Consider the following 20,577-nt stretch of genomic DNA (forward strand, 5'->3'; position numbering starts at 1 on the left):
TTTTTTACTGAACAGTGACAATAATATTGATGGTGCCACTCCAGATATGACTGTTTAATTTTCTCACTCTCTCAAATGCTAATAGTCATCCGTCAGAGTACAACGTTACACTGACGTAATTGTGCTTACATTTCTCATCAATGTTTGCCGACTGGGTGGCTGCTTCCTTGTTAACTCTTCGGTGTGAGTGCCTTTCAGAGGAGGCTGTTATTCTTGACGACTGTGGCCACGACAACCAATAGTTTAACATCAATCCTACCACCAAGGCTTTTTCTTTCTTCTCAACCGTCATCATTTCTGATCCAAGTCCTCCTACCTCTTTTGTGGTATCATAGCAAATGATTTCAAACTAGCAAAATTCAAAATGACCACCACATACAAAGTGAGATGAGAGGAAAGTCATGTATCCCTGAGCCTCCCTTCAGATCTGCTAACCTTTAATCTCACCCAAGAAATAGAGATTTAAAAGAAAATCACCTGCAACGGCTAACAAATTAAAAATCTTGTCCTTCCCCTCCTCTACTAAATCATGTTGCGTTCACATGATAAGCCCCCTCTTCATGACGTTCCCCGACATGAAGAGCAGGTTGTGGAAAGCGTCCTTTTTTAGATGTGATAAAACTCTAATTGAATTGTTGCTGTCCTCCAATGTCTCTCTCTCTCTCTTACATATAGAAAGTATCTTCTATTGACCTATTTCTATTTGACATTCTCTTTCATCAAAAATGAATAACTAATGCAAAGATTCATTTTTCATGTCCCCCCCGGTAACGGTTGTCCTGATAATAAGCTCCACCGTTATGTATGTACAGTATATGTATAACACAGGCGCCCTCACACGGGTATCCATACATAATCCGCACAGCAGGCGTCTGTACTGAGGTAAATGAAATATTGACAATATGTCACCATTGATGGACACATTGCCAACAATGGAATGGTTCTACATTTCTACAATGTAGAATAAGAAAGGCATATCTCAATACGTTTTTTTATTATCTCCCTGGGATCCTGCATCGGGATATATAGATATATGTATATATTATTCCCTCATTTAAACTTCTATGCACACTATACTCAAACTGTATTTTCCTACTGTACAGAGTGGGATCTAGAATGTCTTTGCCATAAGTCCTGTGATGCGACTTCCTCGACGATGCTAGTTTAGACACTGCGAGGCGAGCAATCCATTCCCTCTCGTTGTCTCCTGTGACAGCGAGAGAACGTGATCTTAGCTCGTTCCGAAAAGTCTGCGCGAGTCTCGTGTTGAGCGTCGTTTAATGTGCTTGTCTGTGATTTCCAAACGCTGAACATGCAAGCCGATAAATCGTCAAGGTTAATTCTTTACCCGGCCGCATGATCTGCTTCCTGCCATGTCTTTCCTTTTTATCTTCCCCTCCCTCTCTCTTTCTCTCCCTCTCTCTCTCTGCTTTCACGTGGCAGTTGATCAAGTTACGTGAAGAGGTAAGTTCCTCTATGGCTATCCTGTTTTTTTTTATTCCTTTCCATCTGAATATCTTTATGCCCTCATCTCTGCAGCCTAAAGGCCAAGGCTGTTTTCTGAGGTTCTTATGAGCCTCTGTGTATAAATTCAATGAAATGTATTTTCTGTACAAGCCTGAAAAGGTATTATTTCTGATAGTACACTCTTTACAAAGCACATATTGATAAAAAGGCAGGGATAAAGGACGCTGCTGAAGGGTTAAACCCCAGAAGGCCCGCCCACTATTTCACCAGATAACTCTCCACGTCTTTATGCTCAGCAATCATGGCTGCTCAATATCACCCGGAATTAGGAAATTCTGCATTTTTCCCTTAAATAGCACTTACTGTAAGCCTTGTGTAGTTGGGATGTAGTAGTAATGCTATAGTTGTTGTAGTTTTTGTATTTGTTATTGTGAAAAGATGGAGTGATCGGTTATCAGTATAATTATGATATTTTATATAGGGAATATTTCAATGTGATCGATGAATACATTCTGGATTGGTTCTTTTAAATTTTTTAATTATCACTTCATCAAAGGAAAGCGAAGTTCATGTACTGTAGCAATACGACACTTTGAAACGTCTTTGAAGGCTGAAAATAATCTTTGCTCAGGTTTCTATTCTCCATCTTTTGTGGTTCTATTGGCTTGTACAGTAACATGTCTTTGTTGCGTTTGTGATATGGCTTTGTGTCAAATGTTGCCTGAGGAAGCTTTTATGTAATGTCGTCATAGGGGGGGGTCTCCTATCTGCTATCCTCGCACAGCAATCTAGCACCATCAGCCCGCCACTATCTTGATGCGACCCCTCCCACCCAACCGTTACATCACCGCCATGCTACACCTTTCCCCATAGAATACTGTTGAATAGACACAATGCTTGGTTTTCATATTAAAAGACTGACAGTAGAGGGGCTTGGATTGTCTCTTCTGGTCTGAACACATGGAAACATGGGCTGGGAGGGAGCATGGCTGGTGGCCACGGGCTGGCTGAGAGCTGGTGGAAAAACCCACGTGCTGACATGAGATGTAATGTAACCTGATTTGGAGTTCAATTGTGGCCTGGATTAAAAAAGACTGCAAACGGTGGTGTTTTCTTCTGGTCTTCGTTTATTAGCAATTTTGCTCTGCATGAACCGGCTGGAGTAAAATTCTCATCACTCATTCCGTTAACTGACCAGGTTCCCCTCCTTCAATCGCCATTCAGAATGACTAACAGGACACAATTGTCAACAGGAATATCTGTTGATATATCCATTGTAACTTTGGAGGCACTAAGTTATTTAGAGGCACTTAGACAAACACAAATATACATTTAAAGATGAATCGGCCATGCTTGAGCAAATCTGTTTGGAGCATCTCTTTAGGCAACATGAGACTGACTTTTCATCTCTCTGTGTGGATGTGTGCATGTGTTTTGTAAGGTCGTCTGAATGTGTGTATATGCAGGGTTCTTAGTGTCAGCCAATGTTTTTGTTGTGTTTCCTGGAGCTGAGCGATACTATTCCTATCGACGCCACCCTCCATTCACGTCCATTCAGAACGCTGTTCTCTCCAGACTTCTTATTGTCCTCTTTCCTCCACCTTGCCACACTGCATGCCTCAGGTCAGGTGAAACCTTTCGTTGCCTCGTTGCACCACTCTTTAATTGGGTTTGATTCCCGCCCTCTTCACTATATCAAAAATTCTTATCTACTCCCTTTTCTTCCCATTCTTCCTGCATTTGAATCAAAGGCTGCCACAGCTTATTCACACTTAAGCCCCCCCTTTAAAAAAAAAACAACTATACTTTTTCCTCAGCTGGAAAACATGTTTAAATATTTAGCACCCATATTCACAGCTGTTTGACACTTCTAATTCCTCATCTTACAAGTCCCAAACAAAACCGCGGCGAAGATCACACAGCCCAGCCCGTCTGAATCACAGCTGTCATCATTATTCACTTTGACCCCCCCCCCCCCTTATTGAAGTAATAAGGAATCATCGTAACTTTTGAAAATGGTGATGGTTACCGTCGTTGTTTGATATTGAAAAAAGGCAGCAGAAAAAGGGAAGGAAGAGATTTTTTTGCGCTGCAGATGCATTGTTCTGCTGCTGCCAAAGAACCCCCCCCACACACACACACACACATACATCTAATTTGTATAGTTCCTAAGAAGGTCTTTGTTGCAAATTTAGATGTCAGATAAAAAGGGATTCGTGGAAATGGGGAAGGGGCGCGCACCAATGCAGTCGCGGACGCACAATGTGTGTTGTTCTTACGTTGTTTTGTGTTTAGCTGTATGTGAAGAAGATTCATTTAGATAACAGGCCATTATCGTTTTCTCCTGGAGGTGTATGGCAGGTATTGTTATGGGTCTGTGTTTGTGTGTTTATTCTTATGATATTTTGGTGACTCCGCTCCTCTGACATAGCCACAGGGGTCAAGGCTTGATATATGCCATTTAGCAGATGCTTTTATCCAAAGCCACTTCTAGTCGTGTGTGTGTGTGTGTGTATGTGTGAGAGCCCCGTGCTCTACACAGTTGTAGCTCACCAGGAGTGGCTAGCAACTCCCTCTTATTTAAATGGTTAGCAGGGAAGATGCTCAAACTGACTGGGTGTCTTCGGGAAATGCACCATTGTGTTTCTGGAGGGTGTAGTTCTGCACTGATTCCATCCTCTTGTCCCATTGCGTCAGTAGAGAGATGGTTATACAGGTAAAGTAGTGTTGTTTTGGGCTGTTGTAGATTGTAGGTATTGGATTATGGATATGGTACATGTTTAGAACTCGTACCTACAACTGGTGTTGGCACTGGTTTCGTGTACGAGGGCCACCCTGGTGTGTTAAGATGACATCTCAGCATTTTTAGAAATAGCTGAACCATCCTGAGGGTTTTTTATTCTACATTATTTCCTGTTGGTGGATTTTATACATCTGATGAAGTGGTTAGAAGGCTGGTGTTGGTACTGGATCTGTGCCGGCTGGCCTGCACTCTCACCCCTTCAGCTTCTGTCAGTGTCTAACCTGGCTGGGCACATTATTCTAATGACGAGAGGGAGGCTGGATGTTGAGAGGGAGGCTGGATGTTGAGAGGGAGGCTGGATGTTGAGAGGGAGGCTGGATGTTGAGAGGGAGGCTGGATGTTGAGAGGGAGGCTGGATGTTGAGAGGGAGGCTGGATGGTGAGAGGGAGGCTGGATGGTGAGAGGGAGGCTGGATGGTGAGAGGGAGGCTGGATGGTGAGAGGGAGGCTGGATGGTGAGAGGGAGGCTGGATGGTGAGAGGGAGGCTGGATGGTGGGAGGGAGGGGGAGGAGGCTGGATGGAGGCTGGATGGATGGATGGAGGGAGGGAGGCTGGCTGGATGCTGGAGGTGGAGGGAGGGAGGGATGCTGGAGGTGGAGGGAGGGAGGAATGCTGGAGAGGGAGGAGGAGTCTGAAGCGAGAGGGAGGGAGGAAGGGTGTCTGGAGAGGGGAAAGGGAGGGAGACTGGGGAGAGGGGAGGGAGGCTGAAGCAAGAGGGAGGGAGGAAGGGTGTCTGGAGAGGGAGTCTGGAGAGGTAGAGAGAGGGAGGGTGGAGTGAGGGGAGGCTGGAGGTGGAGGGATGGAGGGAGTAAGGGTGGCTGGAGAGGGGAAGGGAGGAGGATGGGTGGAGAGAGAGAGGGAGCGGGAGGGACGGAGGGAGGGAGGCTGAGAGAGAGAGAGAGAGACTGGAGAGAGGGAGGGAGACTGGAGAGAGGGAGGGAGACTGGAGAGAGGGAGGGAGACTGGAGAGAGAGAGAGAGACTGGAGAGGAGAGAGAGAGACTGGAGAGAGCGGGAGGGAGGGAGACTGGAGAGGTAGAGGGGGTGGAGTGAGGGAGCCTGGAGGTGGAGTGAGGGAGCCTGGAGGTGGAGTGAGGGAGCCTGGAGGTGGAGTGAGGGAGCCTGGAGGTGGAGTGAGGGAGCCTGGAGGTGGAGTGAGGGAGCCTGGAGGTGGAGTGAGGGAGGGGAAGGGTGGCTGGAGAGGGAGGGAGGGAGGAAGGGTGGAGCGGGGAGGAAGGGTGGGAGGGAGGCTGGAGAGAGAGCGGGAGGGACGGAGGGAGGGAGGCTGGAGAGAGAGAGCGGGAGGGACGGAGGGAGGGAGGCTGGAGAGAGAGAGCGGGAGGGACGGAGGGAGGGAGGCTGGAGAGAGAGCGGGAGGGACGGAGGAGGGAGGCTGGAGAGAGAGAGCGGGAGGGACGGAGGGAGGAGGCTGGAGAGAGAGAGCGGGAGGGACGGAGGGAGGGAGGCTGAGAGAGAGAGCGGGAGGGACGGAGGGAGGGAGGGAGGCTGAGAGAGAGAGCGGGAGGGACGGAGGGAGGGAGGGAGGCTGGAGAGAGAGAGCGGGAGGGACGGAGGGAGGAGGAGGCTGGAGAGAGAGAGCGGGAGGGACGGAGGGAGGGAGGGAGGCTGGAGAGAGAGAGCTGGGAGGGGGGGAGGGACTGAGAGAGAGAGCGGGAGGGAGGGAGGGAGGCTGGAGAGAGAGCGGGAGGGACGGAGGGAGGGAGGGAGGCTGGAGAGAGAGAGCGGGAGGGACGGAGGGAGGGAGGGAGGCTGGAGAGAGAGCGGGAGGGACGGGAGGGAGGCTGGAGAGAGAGAGCGGGAGGGACGGAGGGAGGGAGGCTGGAGAGAGAGAGCGGGAGGGACGGAGGGAGGGAGGCTGGAGAGAGAGCGGGAGGGACGGAGGGAGGGAGGCTGGAGAGCGAGCGGGAGGGACGGGGGAGGGAGGCTGGAGAGAGAGAGCGGGAGGGACGGAGGGAGGGAGGCTGGAGAGAGAGCGGGGGAGGGACGGAGGGAGGGAGGCTGGAGAGAGAGCGGGAGGGGACTGGAGAGCGGGAGAGCTGGGGAGGGAGACTGGAGAGAGAGAGGGGGAGGGAGACTGGAGAGAGAGAGAGCGGGAGGGAGACTGGAGAGAGAGAGAGGGAGGGAGACTGGAGAGAGAGCGGGGGGAGACTGGAGAAGGAGAGCGGGGAGGGAGACTGGAGAGGGAGAGCGGGAGGGAGACTGGAGAGGGAGAGCGGGAGGGAGACTGGAGGGGGGAGGGGAGACTGGAGCGGGAGGGAGACTGGAGCGGGAGGGAGACTGGAGCGGGAGGAAGAGTGGGAGACTGGAGTGGGAGGAGGGAGGGAGACTGGAGAGAGAGAGAGCGGGAGGGAGGGAGACTGGGGAGGGGAGACTGGGGAGGGGAGGAGGAGGAGACTGAGAGAGAGAGCGGTGGTAGGGAGACTGGAGAGAGAGAGCGGGTGGGAGGGAGACTGGAGAGAGAGGGGGAGGAAGGGAGACTGGAGAGAGAGGGGGAGGGAGGGAGACTGGAGAGAGAGGGGGAGGGAGGGAGACTGGAGAGAGACTGGAGGGGAGGGAGGGGGGAGACTGGAGAGAGAGGGGGAGGGAGGGAGACTGGAGAGAGAGGGGGAGGGAGGGAGACTGGAGAGAGAGGGGAGGGAGGGAGACTGGGAGAGAGAGGGGAGGGAGGGAGACTGGAGAGGGGAGGGAGAGGAGACTGGAGAGAGAGAGAGGGAGGGAGGGAGACTGGAGAGAGAGGGGGAGGGAGGGAGACTGGAGAGAGAGAGGGGAGGGAGGGAGACTGGAGAGAGAGAGGGGGAGGGAGGGAGACTGGAGAGAGAGAGAGGGGAGGGAGGGAGACTGGAGAGAGAGCGGGAGGGAGGGAGACTGGAGAGAGAGCGGGAGGGAGGGAGACTGGAGAGAGAGCGGGAGGAGGGAGACTGGAGAGAGAGAGCGGGAGGGAGACTGGAGAGGGAGAAAGGCGGGAGGGAGGCTGGAGAGAGGGAGGGAGGGAGGCTGGAGAGGAGAGAGGGAGGGAGGGAGGCTGGAGAGCGAGCGGGAGGGAGGGGGGAGAGAGAGGGGGAGGGAGGCTGGAGAGAGCGGGGGAGGGAGGCTGGAGAGAGGCGGGAGGAGACTGGAGAGGGAGAGCGGGAGAGCTGGGGAGAGCGGGAGGGAGACTGGAGAGAGAGAGAGGGGAGGGAGACTGGAGAGAGAGGCGGGAGGGGAGACTGGAGAGAGAGAGAGCGGGAGGGAGACTGGAGAGAGAGAGCGGGAGGGAGACTGGGAGAGAGAGAGCGGGAGGGAGACTGGAGAGAGAGAGCGGGGAGACTGGGAGAGGGAGAGGCTGGAGAGACGGGAGAGCGGGAGGGAGACTGGAGAGGCTGGAGAGCGGGAGGAGACGGGAGAGCGGGAGGGAGACTGGAGGGGAGGAGCGGGAGGGAGACTGGAGAGGGGAGAGCGGGAGGGAGGAGGGAGACTGGAGAGCGGGAGGGAGACTGGAGAGGGAGAGCGGGAGGAGACTGGAGAGGGAGAGCGGGAGGGAGACTGGAGCGGGAGGAAGACTGGAGAGGGAGACTGGAGGCGGGAGGGAGACTGGAGAGAGGGAGAGTGGGAGGAGGGAGGGAGACTGGGAGAGAGAGAGCGGGAGGGAGGGAGACTGGGGAGGGGGGAGACTGGAGAGGGGGAGGGGAGGAGGGAGGGAGACTGGAGAGAGAGAGCGGTGGTAGGGAGACTGAGAGAGAGGGGGAGGAAGGGAGACTGGAGAGAGAGGGAGGAAGGGAGACTGGGAGAGAGGTGGAGGGAGGGAGACTGGAGAGAGAGGGGGAGGGAGGGAGACTGGAGAGAGAGGGGGAGGGAGGGAGACTGGAGAGAGAGAGGGGAGGGAGGGAGACTGGAGAGAGGGGAGGGAGGGAGACTGGAGAGAGAGGGGAGGGAGGGAGACTGGAGAGAGAGAGGGGGGAGGGAGGGAGACTGGAGAGAGAGAGGGGAGGGAGGGAGACTGGAGAGAGAGAGGGGAGGGAGGGAGACTGAGAGAGAGAGGGGAGGGAGGGAGACTGGAGAGAGAGAGCGGGAGGGAGGGAGGGAGACTGGAGAGAGAGCGCGGGGAGGGAGGGAGACTGGAGAGAGAGAGCGGGAGGGAGGGAGACTGGAGAGGGAGAAAGAGCGGGAGGGAGGCTGGAGAGAGAGAGGGGGAGGGAGGCTGGAGAGAGGGAGAGAGGGGAGGGAGGGAGGCTGGAGAGAGCGGGAGGGAGGGAGGGAGACTGGAGAGAGAGAGCGGGAGGGAGGGAGACTGGAGAGAGAGAGCGGGGAGGGAGGGAGACTGGAGAGAGAGGGGGAGGGAGGGAGACTGGAGAGGGAGAAAGAGCGGGAGGGAGGCTGGAGAGGGAGGGAGGGAGGCTGGAGAGGGAGGGAGGGAGGCTGGAGAGAGAGAGGGGGAGGGAGGGAGACTGGAGAGAGAGAGGGGGAGGGAGGGAGACTGGAGAGAGAGAGGAGGGGAGGGAGGGAGACTGGAGAGAGAGAGGGGAGGGAGGGAGACTGGAGAGAGAGAGCGGGAGGGAGGGAGGGAGACTGGAGAGAGAGCGCGGGGAGGGAGGGAGACTGGAGAGAGAGAGCGGGGAGGGAGGGAGACTGGAGAGGAGAAAAGAGCGGGAGGGAGGCTGGAGAGAGAGAGGGAGGGAGGGAGGCTGGAGAGAGGGAGAGAGGGAGGGAGGGGGAGGCTGGAGAGAGAGGAGGGAGGGAGGCTGGAGAGAGAGAGGGAGGGAGGGGGGAGGGAGGAGGCTGGAGAGAGAGGGAAGGAGGGAGGGAGGCTGGAGAGAGAGGGAAGGAGGGAGGGAGGCTGAGAGAGAGAGAGGGGGGAGGGAGGGAGGGAGGCTGGAGAGAGAGAGAGAGGGAGGGAGGGAGGCTGGAGAGAGCGGGGAGGGAGGGAGACTGGAGAGAGAGGGAGGAAGGGTGGAGAATGAGCGGGAGGAGGGAGGCTGGAGAGGGAGGCTGGAGGGGAGGAGGGAGAGGGAGGCTGAAGAGAGGGAGGGATGCTGGAGAGGGGAAGGGAGGGAGGAATGGTGGCTGGAGAGGGGAGGAGGAGGAAGCTGAAGCGAGAGTGAGTGAGGGAGGAAGGGTGGCTGGAGAGGGGAAAGGGAGGGAGACTGGAGAGAGGGAGGGAGGCTGGAGAACGAGAGAGGGAGGCTGGAGAGACAGGGTGGGAGGCTGGAGAGACAGGGTGGGAGGCTGGAGAGACAGGGGTGGGAGGCTGGAGAGACAGGGTGGGAGGCTGGAGAGACAGGGTGGGAGGCTGGAGTGACAGGGTGGGAGGCTGGAGAGACAGGGAGGGAGGCTGGAGAGACAGGGGAGGGAGGCTGGAGAGACAGGGTGGGAGGCTGGAGAGACAGGGAGGGAGGCTGGAGAGACAGGGAGGGAGGCTGGAGAGAGGAGGGATGCTGGAGAGGGAGGAGGGGAGGGAAGCTGAAGCGAGAGTGAGTGAGGGAGGAAGGGTGGCTGGAGAGGGAAAGGGAGGAGACTGGAGAGAAGGAGGGAGGCTGGAGAACGAGAGAGGAGGCTGGAGAACGAGAGAGGGAGGCTGGAGAGACAGGGAGGGAGGCTGGAGAGACAGGGAGGGAGGCTGGAGAGACAGGGTGGGAGGCTGGAGAGACAGGGTGGGAGGCTGGAGAGACAGGGAGGGAGGCTGGAGAGACAGGGAGGGAGGCTGGAGAGACAGGGAGTGAGGCTGGAGAGACATGGAGGTAGGGAGGGAGGCTGGAGAGACATGGAGGTAGGGAGGGAGGCTGGAGAGAGATGGAGGTAGGGAGGAGGCTGAAGAGAGGGAGGGAGGGAGCTGGAGAGAGAGGAGAGAGAGAGGGAGGGAGGGAGGCTGGAGAGAGAGAGTGAGAGGGAGGCTGGAGAGAGAGAGGGAGGGAGGCTGGAGAGAGAGGGAAGGAGGGAGGGAGGCTGGAGAGAGAGGGAAGGAGGGAGGGAGGCTGGAGAGAGAGAGAGGGAAGGAGGGAGGGAGGCTGGAGAGAGAGGGAGGGAGGCTGGAGAGAGAGAGGGAGGAGGGAGGCTGGAGAGAGAGCGGGGGAGGGAGGGAGACTGGAGAGAGAGGAGGAAGGGTGGAGAATGAGCGGGAGGGAGGGAGGGAGGCTGGAGAGGGAGGCTGGAGGGGAGGAGGGGAGAGGAGGCTGAAGAGAGGGAGGGATGCTGGAGAGGGGGAAGGGAGGAGGAAGGGTGGCTGGAGAGACAGGGAGGGGAGGAGGAAGCTGAAGCGAGAGTGAGTGAGGGAGGAAGGGTGGCTGGAGAGGGAAAGGGAGGGAGACTGGAGAGAGGGAGGAGGCTGGAGAACGAGAGGGAGGCTGGAGAGACAGGGAGGGAGGCTGGAGAGACAGGGAGGGAGGCTGGAGAGACAGGGTGGGAGGCTGGAGAGACAGGGTGGGAGGCTGGAGAGACAGGGTGGGAGGCTGGAGAGACAGGGAGGGAGGCTGGAGAGACGGGGAGGGAGGCTGGAGAGAGGGAGGGATGCTGGAGAGGGAGGAGGGGAGGGGAAGCTGAAGCGAGAGTGAGTGAGGGAGGAAGGGTGGCTGGAGAGGGGAAAGGGAGGGAGACTGGAGAGAGGGAGGGAGGCTGGAGAACGAGAGAGGGAGGCTGGAGAACGAGAGAGGGAGGCTGGAGAGAGGAGGGAGGCTGGAGAGACAGGGAGGAGGCTGGAGAGACAGGGAGGGAGGCTGGAGAGACAGGGAGGAGGCTGGAGAGACAGGGGAGGGAGGCTGGAGAGACAGGGAGGAGGCTGGAGAGACAGGGAGGTAGGGAGGAGGCTGAGAGAGATGGAGGTAGGGATGGAGGCTGAGAGAGATTGAGGTAGGGAGGAGGCTGGAGAGACAGGTGGGAGGCTGGAGAGACAGGGTGGGAGGCTGGAGAGACAGGGTGGGAGGCTGGGGAGACGGGGTGGGAGGCTGGAGAGGCTGAGGGGTGGGAGGCTGGAGAGACGGGGTGGGAGGCTGGAGACGGGGTGGGAGGCTGGAGAGACGGGGTGGGAGGCTGGAGAGACAGGGAGGGAGGCTGGAGAGAGATGGAGGTAGGGTGGGAGGCTGGAGAGACAGGGTGGGAGGCTGGAGAGACTGGGAGGGAGGCTGGAAGGCTGGAGAGACGGGGGAGGGAGGCTGAAAGGCTGGAGAGACAGGGAGGGAGGCTGGAGAGAGATGGAGGTAGGGTGGGAGGCTGGAGAGACAGGGTGGGAGGCTGGAGAGACGGGGAGGGAGGCTGGAAGGCTGGAGAGACGGGGAGGAGGCTGAAAGGCTGGAGAGACAGGGAGGGAGGCTGAGAGATGGAGGTAGGGAGGGAGGCTGGAGGAGACAGGGTGGGAGGCTGGAGAGACAGGGTGGGAGGCTGGAGAGACAGGGTGGGAGGCTGGAGAGACAGGGTGGGAGGCTGGAGAGACAGGGTGGGAGGCTGGAGAGACAGGGTGGGAGGCTGGAGAGACAGGCTGGAAGGCTGGAGAGACAGGGTGGGAGGCTGGAAGGCTGGAGAGACAGGGAGGGAGGCTGAAAGGCTGGAGAGACAGGGAGGGAGGCTGGAGAGACAGGGAGGGAGGCTGGAGAGTGAGGGGGATAGGGAGGATTGCGGGAGGGAGGGAGAGAGAGAGGTATAGGGATGGAGGAAGAGGAGAGAGAGAAAAGCTTTGAAGTGGCTTTTCAGCGCAGCTAGTCTGCTGGCCGTCTCAGGGAGACGTGTCACCTTTGCCGAGAGGGAATAGGAAAATCACGTTTCGAATGGTAATGATAACATACTAATCACTTGAGCTCTTTGAAGAACGGGGGAGCGAGCTACTCTGTCAGTATCCCGGCTGCCTTGTGCTCCGAGGCACACAGCCAGGGTCTAGGTGTATTAGCTTAAGCGTTGCATGTCAATACGTCCCCTCCATCTCCGCTGATCCATAGGGGCTCATTAAGCCGAGCTGGCTTCCTTCTCTCTCCCCACGCGGCGTGCACAGGCACACCACCATCACACTGCACACCCAGCCACCCACCACCTCTTTCTCCCTCTCTCTCACCATCACCCCCCGACCCTCTGTCCCCTCACTTCCTTTAACTATTGAAAAGTATTTCTGTCAATTTAAATGACATCTGTCCACCAGTGAGGAGAAGGTGGCTAGAAAAAAAAAAACATTGAACATTTCCTTCTATATTTTGATAGCTTAGCTAGAGATTCCAGAGCTCCCCTCCCTCCCTTTCTAAAGGAATGTAAACCCCTTTCACAGAGAGAGTTACCATTCATCTGAGTGGTGGATCTATGGTACTTCTACGGTAGACTTGTTGGGCTTGCGGAACGTCACACTTGTAGGTTCAGTGAAGGTTTGACCACTGAAAGACTGGAGAATCCCAAGACAAATGACCTTTTATGTAGGTCAAGGTGCGTACTTGAGTTCAGGTTGCTATTCAAGGTTGGTTTGGTTCAAACCCTTGACTCTGACCTTTTTCCCCCGTGACTTTATCTGCATGAGATTGTAAGGACCGTTTATAATGTAATAATACAATGGCATTGAATGTGGTGTTATGACCCTGATGTCACTTTTAAAGGGACAGTTCACTCAACTTACCAAATCACATATTGGTTTCCTTGACATGTAAACAGTCTAGGCATGACAGCGTGCTGTGGTTTCCCTGGCACTGTTTTCAAATGCTAACGTTTCAGGACTTCAACGGACCGATATTAGACATTTTTCAAGCGTCATTCCCACAGATTTTGAAATTGTCTCAAATTGATTGTGAAGCTCAACCGTACAGATTATTTTAACATGACGGTAGAGATGCTAATATTGGGCCTTTTGACTTTGTGCCACAAGTGCTAAAATGTTAGCATTCGGAAACCAGGGAAACCAAACCACAGCACGGCTGTCATGCCTTGTCCATAGACTGCTTACATGTCAAGGAAACCAATATGTGATTTGGTAAGTTGGGTGAACTGTCCCTTTAATTTCCGAGTCACAAGATGCAGCACGATCTGACCTGGTCTTGGCTTCGAAAGAATCGCCAGCAGTGAATGGAAGAACGACCATTTTGATTTCTTTCAGAAGAAGAGCAGCTTGCTATGGATGTCGCCCATGGAAGTCACAGTTATTCTTGATGCCAAATGTGTTGGCCTATAACAATTCCTACTGCTATCTAGCTAGATACACAGCACATGGAAATGCAAAAACGATCAAATTGCTCACTATGAAACACAAAGTACCTCGGTAGCCCTTTGAAACTTGTATACAGTATATCCTTTCAATGGGCAACCTTGTCCATTCGTCGATACCTATGAATAAGCCAACATGCAATGCACTCTGCGTGCAAGGCTTGAAATGCTGTTGTTCGATCTATTCTGACACTGGAACTCATGGTTGTACGGGTTTACCATCGTCTATACTAGGATTGTCTATTGTAGTGGCCGATACTGACTGGTGAGACATCCGCGGTACATGTGCTGATTGCAGAGGTATGACTATTCTGTAAGCTGTGTAGTGTCCCGTTGTTCCCAGCGTAGATCAGTGTCCATTTGTTGATGTGTAAAACATGTCACTGCTCAGTGTTTTATAGGATTGCATAGTACGTGCTGGTGTTTGTTTGTGTGTTTTGCTATTTGTTTTAGGGCTTTATGTTGATTCACAAATGATATTGTAGGCTAATGTTACATTTTACTAGTCGCTTGTTACGCAATACACTTCCAAATGAATTGTCAGGATATGGTCATATGGTGTCCTCTGAGGCGTTAAACTGTCTCACCGGCCATGTGCCACACCAGTAGAACTTTCTAGAAAGCAATACATGTCTTATGTTCCATTAACCAACTTCACGAGGAGAGTAAATGATTTGATTTCCACTTTAATGAGGGTTTTCTCCTTAATTCCAAAGCCGTCACCTTGACAGTTAAAAAAATAAAAAAATAATTCTTGAAAGCCGCAAATGATCATTTATTACATCTCAATTAGCTCTTCCTCCCCTCCCTCAACTTTGCCCTCCACGCTAAATGTGAAGTAATGAGTTGCAGGAGACTGAACGAGATGAGGTGGGGGACATCTCAATTATATAAAGAGAAGAACCTTCTGGTGCTTCTCATTTTAATATTGATTAAGAATAGATACTGTATTGTCCATTTTTGGAAAACATTTCAACAGTAACAACTGCCATATATATACCCAAGCTCGACATGCATGTTGCCAATATTTCACCGTCCACACTTGGTTGTTCATGACAATGATTGTCTCTGGCCAGGGCTATTGCTGTTGTGGTCATAGTGTTGGTCAGTTTTTTGTGACGGCGTCGAGATGTTTCTCCGGCTTCCCAGCCCTCTCAATCATTATGTTTCTGTTTTCTGTCTTGTATTTCTCCCATTTCTTTTAGAGAGCACATCTGTTGGATAACACAGAGAAGCTGGAAAGGTCATCTCGGAGGCTGGACGCAGGCTACCAGATAGCAGTGGAAACCGGTATGTGTTCTGTTTGGTTGGGAAGGGGGGGCATTATGAAATTAGAGGTGGGGGTGGGGTGTGTGATTGAGCGACAGCAAATTGTCTCACTCTTATGCGGGGTGGAGAGAAAGAACTTTTTTTATTTTAAAACAGCCGCCTTGACGACTGGTGACATTTTCAGGAGCACATCAAAGGTGAGCGAGGGAGAAAGAGGTGTACGGGCGACAGAGCGGGCTACGCCGCTCCGTGTTCGGCTCCCGGAAAAGCACGCGCTCTTCTTCTCACATGCATCTGTCTGGCTGTGAGTGAGAGGTGTTTTTTGTTGTTGTAGCTCTACTGAAAATAAACAACATCAGCGTTTCCTCCGCTACTTCTTCATTCGGAGAACCAATCAAAACGCAATAAACATCACTAAATAAATCGGCCCTCTAGAACAGAAAATCAGGTTTTATCCTCACGATCAAGGTTTGTTTTTATCTTTTATATATAGGAAAATGAGACTCATTTGGATTTGAAACCAGTCCTTTTATTTTCTGACATTATTGAGTCAGTGTATTCCTTCGAGAGATATCAAAGCTCATTCTTGAAGTTTTAACTGGCTTTCTTTGGCTTCCGCTGTAGTTTTGAAAAGTTTCTTAATTTACACTATAATGGAGGGGTGGCACGTGTGTGTGACATCGACAGATTTAATAATTCAATTCGAGAAAGGGGTGCACAGACTGCCTTTTGATGTTCAGTAAGTAGAACTCACAAATTCATAAATACAATCTGCATTCTCTGCTTAAAAATGTTGTTTCATATGATTCTCCGATGATCTCCGAGACTTATACTATTCCTGTTTTCAACGTGTCCAACTCTGCGGCAGCCCGTATTTTGATTCCATTGAGTCGTATCTTTCAGTCGAATGGCTTGTTTTGATGTTTTGTCACGGCCGTTGGTTGGTGTTAAAGAAATGTGCTGTGGTCTAACCGCGCTCTCTACCTCCTGGGTCCCAGTCCTTTCCACAGTAAAGGCTAGCAGCGCGCCCTCTGACCCCTCGTCGCCAGTGGCCATCTCATCCGCTCTGTGTGTGCGGCTAACTGAGAACAATGTCTGTTTATCAATGCCCCTGGTCCCCCACACACTGCTCAGATCCACACCGGCAGTGGGGTGTTTGGGGTTTGGTGGGGTATGAGCTTTTGCCCCATTGTATTTAATCCCCTGACGTCCCCGGCCCTCCGCTCAGATGCACAACCTCAAACAGCAAACGTTCAGGGAGGACCAACGCTCAGAACACAACTAGGTAGCAACAGAACAGACACGTTGGGAACTCTGTCAGACTACTAACAACAGAAAAGCTGCAGTATGTCGAGGACCCAGACACACAAAGAATATATGCACTGAGAGCCCGAACATTGACAAGCGTCATCCATCCAAGTGGTTTGTGAATTGAAGTGGGTGAATGACCCCTTTTTTGTCCAGTTTTCCTGCATCCGGCATCCAGTCGCGTTGTGAACCAATCCTGCTTCACCACCCTGTGCTGCATATTTACATCAGTGGACAATCACACCACCACAACACATGATCAAATACTGTGGAGAAATTCAGATTATTTTTCAAATCTTTTTGTGTTTGATTGTATTTCAGTGAGGAGAACTGTGCAAGCACTCAATTCACCTGTTTGGCAGAGTAAATGGCTCATTCAGTTATCTCACTTTAAAACAAAAAGAGATTGATGATGATGATAATAATAATAATGACAAGAGTATGGCTTTTATTAATCGATCTGAATATATTTCTACATGTTAAATATGGCGGCGGGTAGCCTATCGGTTAAGAGCGTTGAGCCAGTAACCAAAAGGTCGCTGGTTCGAATCCTGAACCGACTAAGTGAAGAATCTCTGTCCCCTTGAGACAAGGCACTGTACCCGAATTTCTCCTGTAAGTTGTTCCGGAAAAGAGTGTCTGCCAAATGACTAAAATGTAAATGTAAACTGTTATAGAATACACTTTGAAATGTTGAATTGTAGGGGTGTATTGTCTACAAAGGGTTAAAGAATAATAATTTGTGCAGACGAGTTGTCCAATCAACAACTCACTCTGGTTGTAAATAGACTTTGTTACCAGAAACCTGAACTCTACTCAAGAGGCTAATAAAACCACTCTTAGTGAAGAACAGTTAATGAAGCTATTTCACAATAGTTCAAAGTTACCTTCCAAATCCACACAATATATAATTATGCCCCATACAGTAGGTACTATAATTGACCAATTCAGAGTAAGAAATATATTTTAAAGAAGGTTTCTCTTTTCTTTCAAAGAGAGAAATCCTGAACAAAGGAAGAGAGAAAGATGGAGCTTCAACTGCTGCTTGGCATCGATAACATTCCACTTAATGACCACAAATCACAAAATGCCAGTGTACCGTGAGGTCACTTTTGTAAAAGAAGAAGAGCTTTTCCAGATGGTGAATCTTAACAGAATATCATTTTTCTCTCTCTCTTTCAATTTAAGGGCTTTATTGGTATGGGAAAGATAATTAACAGTAAACATTACACTCACAAAAGTTCCAGAAGAATAAAGACATTTCAAATGTCATATGATGTGCCAATAGTTAAAGTACGAAAGGGAACATAAATAAACATAAATATAGGTTGTATTTACAATGGTGTTTCTTCTTCAGGGTTTGCCATTTTCTTGTGGCAACAGGTCACAAATCTTGCTGCTGTGATGGCACACTGGTATTTCACCCAGTAGATAAGGGAGTTTATCAAAATTGGTTTTGTTTTCAAATTCTTTGGGTCTGTGTAATCTGAGGGAAGTATGTGTCTCTAATGTGGTCATACAATTGGCAGGAGGTTTGGAAGTGCAGCTCAGTTTCCACCTCATTTTGTGGGAAGTGTGCACATAGCCTGTCTTCTCTTGAGAGCCAGGTCTGCCTACGGCAGCCTTTCTCAATAGTAAGGCTATGCTCACTGAGTCTGTACATAGTCAAAGCTTTCCTTAATTTTGGGTCAGTCACAGTGGTCAGGTACAACAAAAAAACACAGCAAACTAGAATGTTAATTACTTGACACATAGGAAATAATGATCTTTTTAGTTTTCTCATGATTTGGTTGGATCTAATTGTGTTACTCTATGGGGTCTGTTTGTGTTTGTGAACAGAGCCCCAGGACCAGCTTGCTTATGAGGCTCTTCTCCAGGTTCATCTCTCTGTAGGTGATTGCTTTGTTATGGAAGGTTTGGGAATCACATCCTTTTAGGTGGTTGTAGAATTTAACGTCTCTTTTCTGGATTTTGATTATCAACGGGAATCGGCCTAATTCTGCGTTATTTGGTGTTTTACATTGTACACTGAGGATATTTTTGTGTTTGTCCCATTTTGTGAATTATTGTTTGGTGGGCGGATCCCAGACCTCACAACCATAAAGGGAAATGGGTTCTATAACTGATTCAAGTATTTTTAGCCAGATTATGTCAAATTTGATGTTCCTTTTGAAGAAGGCCCTTCTTGCCTTGTCTCACAGATCATTCACAGCTTTGTGGAAATTACCTGTGGCGCTGACGGTTAGGCCGAGGTATGTAATAGTTTTTTGTGATCCTGGAAACTGGACCTTTTTTTAACACCATTATTTTTGTATTACTGAGATTTACTGTCAGGGCGCAGGTCTGACAGAATCTGTGCCACAGATCTAGGTGCTGCTGTAGGCCCTTCTTGGTTGTGGACAGAATCACCAGATCATCAGCAAACAGTAGACATTTGTCTTCAGATTCTAGTAGGATGAGGCCAGGTGCTGCAGTCTGTTCTTGTGTCCTCGCCAATTTGTTGATATTTTTTGTTGAAGAGGGTGGGGCTTAAGCTGTATCCCTGTCTTAACCCATGGCTCTGTGGAAAGAAGTCTCTCTCGCTCTTTGAGATGGTAAATCTTCACAGAATAGAATTTTAGAATTTTAGCTCAGTTTTCTTCTCTCTCTCGTTCTCTCTCTCTCATTCCCTCTGTCTCTCTCTCATTCCCTCTGTCTCTCTCTCATTCCCTCTGTCAATTCAAGGGCTTTATTGGCATGGGAAACATGTGTTAACATTGCCAAAGCAAGTGAGGTAGACAACATACAAAGTGAATATATAAAGTGAAAAACAACAAAAATTAACAGTAAACATTACACATACAGAAGTTTCAAAACAGTAAAGACATTACAAATGTCATATTATATATATATATATACAATGTACAAATAGTTAAAGGACACAAGATAAAATGAATAAGCATAAATATGGGTTGTATTTACAATGGTGTTTGTTCTTCACTGGTTGCCCTTTTTCGTGGCAACAGGTCACAAAATTGCTGCTGTGATGGCACACTGTGGAATTTCACCCAAAAGTTATGGGAGTTTTCAAAATTGGATTTGTTTTCGAAATCTTTGTGGATCTGTGTAATCTGGGGAAATATGTCTCTCTAATATGGTCATACATTGGGCAGGAGGTTAGGAAGTGCAGCTCAGTTTCCACCTCATTTTGTGGGCAGTGAGTACATAGCCTGTCTTCTCTTGAGAGCCATGTCTGCCTACGGCGGCCTTTCTCAATGGCAAGGCTATGCTCACTGAGTCTGTACATAGTCAAAGCTTTCCTTAATTTTGGGTCAGTCACAGTGGTCAGGTATTCTGCCGCTGTGTACTCTCTGTGTAGGGCCAAATAGCATTCTAGTTTGCTCTGTTTTTTGTTAATTCTTTCCAATGTGTTAAGTAATTATCTTTTTGTTTTCTCATGATTTGGTTGGGTCTAATTGTGCTGTTGTCCTGGGGCTCTGTAGGGTGTGTTTGTGTTTGTGAACAGAGCCCCAGGACCAGCTTGCTTAGGGACTCTTCTCCAGGTTCATCTCTCTGTAGGTGATGGCTTTGTTATGGAAGGTTTGTGAATCGCTTCCTTTTAGGTGGTTGTAGAATTTAACGGCTCTTTTCTGGATTTTGATAATTAGTGGGTATCGGCCTAATTCTGCTCTGCATGCATTATTTGGTGTTTACGTTGTACACTGAGGATATTTTGCAGAATTCTGCGTGCAGAGTCTCAATTTGGTGTTTGTCCCATTTTGTGAAGTCTTGGTTGGTGGCGGACCCCAGACCTCACAACCATAAAGGCAATGGGCTCTATGACTGATTCAAGTATTTTTAGCCAAATCCTAATTGGTATGTTGAAATTTATGTTTCTTTTGATGGCATAGAATGCCCTTCTTGCCTTGTCTCTCAGATCGTTCACAGCTTTGTGGAAGTTACCTGTGGCGCTGATGTTTAGGCCAAGGTATGTATAGTTTTGTGTGCTCTAGGGCAACAGTGTCTAGATGGAATTTGTATTTGTGGTCCTGGTGATTGGACCTTTTTGGAACACCATTATTTTGGTCTTACTGAGATTTACTGTCAGGGCCCAGGTCTGACAGAATCTGTGCATAAGATCTAGGTGCTGCTGTAGGCCCTCCTTGGTTGGTGACAGAAGCACCAGATCATCAGCAAACAGCAGACATTTGACTTCGGATTCTAGCAGGGGAGGCCGGGTGCTGCAGACTTTTCTAGTGCCCGTGCCAATTCGTTGATATATATGTTGAAGAGGGTGGGGCTTAAGCTGCATCCTGTCTAACCCCACGACCCTGTGTGAAGAAATGTGTGTGTTTTTGCCAATTTTAACCGCACACTTGTTGTTTGTGTACATGGATTTTATAATGTCGTATGTTTTACCCCCAACACCACTTTCCATCAGTTTGTATAGCAGACCCTCATGCCAGATTGAGTCGAAGGCTTTTTGAAATCAACAAAGCATGAGAAGACTTTGCCTTTGTTTTGGTTTGTTTGGTTGTCAATTAGGGTGTGCAGGGTGAATACATGGTCTGTTGTACGGTAATTTGGTAAAAA

General features: G+C 50.7%; 1 protein-coding gene across 1 annotated transcript in view; it reads left to right on the plus strand.

Moving 5' to 3' along the window:
• LOC115107188 (vesicle transport through interaction with t-SNAREs homolog 1A-like) overlaps window positions 1–20,577 on the plus strand; it is a 201,006-nt gene that overhangs the window by 31,194 nt on the left and 149,235 nt on the right. The window contains 1 exon segment of the mRNA XM_065007930.1: window positions 14,634–14,718. Coding sequence (XP_064864002.1) covers window positions 14,634–14,718 — 85 coding nt within the window.

This window comes from Oncorhynchus nerka, linkage group LG23, assembly GCF_034236695.1.
Source record: "Oncorhynchus nerka isolate Pitt River linkage group LG23, Oner_Uvic_2.0, whole genome shotgun sequence".
NCBI classification, from domain to species: domain Eukaryota; kingdom Metazoa; phylum Chordata; class Actinopteri; order Salmoniformes; family Salmonidae; genus Oncorhynchus; species Oncorhynchus nerka.